The following is a 2,003-nucleotide window of genomic DNA, read 5'->3' as shown; positions in this document are numbered from 1 at the left end:
CCTGGCAACAGAGAATGGTGAATTCTCTCGGCAGTTAGATGAAAAGGAGTCTTTGATTTCTCAGCTAAGCAGGGCCAAGCAAGCCTTCACCCAGCAGCTGGAGGAGCTGAAGAGACATCTGGAGGAAGAGACAAAGGCTAAGAATGCTCTCGCGCATGGTCTGCAATCTTCCCGCCATGACTGCGACTTGCTCCGGGAACAATATGAAGAGGAGCAGGAGGCCAAGGCGGAGCTGCAGCGGGCATTGTCTAAAGCCAATGGTGAAGTTGCCCAATGGAGGACCAAGTATGAGACAGATGCCATCCAGCGCACTGAGGAGCTGGAAGAGGCCAAGAAAAAGCTAGCCCAACGACTACAGGAGGCAGAGGAACAGATTGAGGCTGTTAATTCAAAGTGTGCTTCATTGGAAAAGACAAAACAGAGACTCAATGGTGAAGTTGAAGATCTCATGATTGACGTGGAGAGGTCGAACTCAGCCTGTGCAGCTCTGGACAAGAAACAGAAGAACTTTGACAAGATCCTGGCAGAATGGAAGCAAAAGCACGATGAAGCTCAGGCAGAACTTGAATCAGCCCTGAAAGAGTCACGATCGCTAAGTACAGAGGTCTTCAAAATAAAGAACGCATATGAGGAGTCATTGGAACATCTTGAGACCCTCAAGAGAGAAAACAAAAACCTTCAACAGGAGATTTCTGATCTCACCGAACAAATAGCTGAAAGTGGAAAGAGCATTCATGAATTGGAAAAAGCCAAGAAACAACTTGAGCAAGAAAAGAATGATCTTCACTCTGCATTGGAAGAGGCTGAGGCCTCACTGGAACATGAAGAGGCAAAGATCCTCCGCATTCAACTGGAGCTGACCCAAGTGAAAGGTGAGATTGATAGAAAGATTGCTGAGAAGGACGAGGAGATCGACCAAATAAAGAGGACCAGCCAGAGGGCTCTAGAATCCATGCAGAGCACGCTGGATTCTGAGATCCGAAGCAGGAATGATGCCCTCAGGTTGAAGAAGAAGATGGAGGGAGACCTGAATGAGATGGAAATCCAGCTGGGACACGCCAACCGCCAAGCAGCCGAGGCACAGAAACAGCTCAGGAATGTGCAAGGACAGCTCAAGGATGCCCAGCTGCACCTGGATGATGCTCTCAGAAGCAATGAAGATCTGAAGGAACAGGTGGCCATGGTTGAGCGCAGAAGTAACCTGATGGCAGCAGAAATTGAGGAGATGAGAGCGGCCCTGGAACAGACTGAGCGCGGCCGCAAAGTGGCTGAACAGGAACTTCTCGATGTTTCTGAGCGTGTGCAGCTGCTACACTCTCAGAACACCAGCCTCATCAACACAAAGAAGAAGATGGAGGCGGACATCTCTCAGCTTCAGACTGAAGTGGAAGAAGCCGTCCAGGAGGCGAGAAATGCAGAAGAAAAAGCCAAAAAATCAATCACTGATGCGGCCATGATGGCGGAGGAGCTGAAGAAGGAGCAGGACACAAGTTCCCATCTTGAGAGGATGAAGAAGAACCTGGATCAGACGGTGAAGGACCTACAGCACCGCCTGGACGAAGGCTGAACAGCTGGCGCTGAAGGGTGGCAAGAAGCAGCTCCAGAAACTAGAGGCCAGGGTGCGTGAACTAGAGAACGAGCTTGAGGCAGAGCAGCGGCGTGGAGCAGAAGCTATTAAGGGGATGCGGAAGTACGAGCGACGACTCAAGGAGGTCACCTACCAGTCTGAGGAGGACAAGAAGAACGTGATGCGGCTCCAGGACTTGGTGGACAAGTTGCAGCTGAAGGTGAAGGCCTACAAGAGACAATCGGAAGAGGCCGAGGAACAGGCCAACACCCACCTGTCTCGATTCCGAAAGACTCAGCATGAGCTGGAGGAGGCTTCCGAGCGCGCGGACATCGCCGAGTCGCAGGTCAACAAACTGCGAGTGAAGAGCCGAGACATTGGCAAGAAGGTGGAAGAATGAGGAGTGGAGGCGGAATGCTGAAGAGGTTCATAGAAT

At 51.1% G+C, this 2,003-nt stretch overlaps 1 protein-coding gene across 1 annotated transcript; it reads left to right on the top strand.

Moving 5' to 3' along the window:
* Positions 1 to 7: 7 nt before the first annotated feature.
* Positions 8 to 1,967, top strand: LOC117800471 (myosin heavy chain, skeletal muscle-like; the record flags this gene model as incomplete). Its single annotated transcript, XM_034653012.1, is given in 2 exon segments — positions 8 to 1,561; positions 1,563 to 1,967. Coding segments are annotated over 2 exon segments (1,959 nt in total), but the record flags the coding sequence as incomplete, so codon positions are not given.
* Between the last annotated feature and the right edge of the window lie 36 nt (positions 1,968 to 2,003).

The sequence above is a fragment of the Ailuropoda melanoleuca genome, unplaced genomic scaffold, assembly GCF_002007445.2.
Source record: "Ailuropoda melanoleuca isolate Jingjing unplaced genomic scaffold, ASM200744v2 unplaced-scaffold70850, whole genome shotgun sequence".
NCBI classification, from domain to species: Eukaryota; Metazoa; Chordata; class Mammalia; order Carnivora; family Ursidae; genus Ailuropoda; species Ailuropoda melanoleuca.
This window is presented reverse-complemented; position numbering and strand designations above follow the sequence as displayed.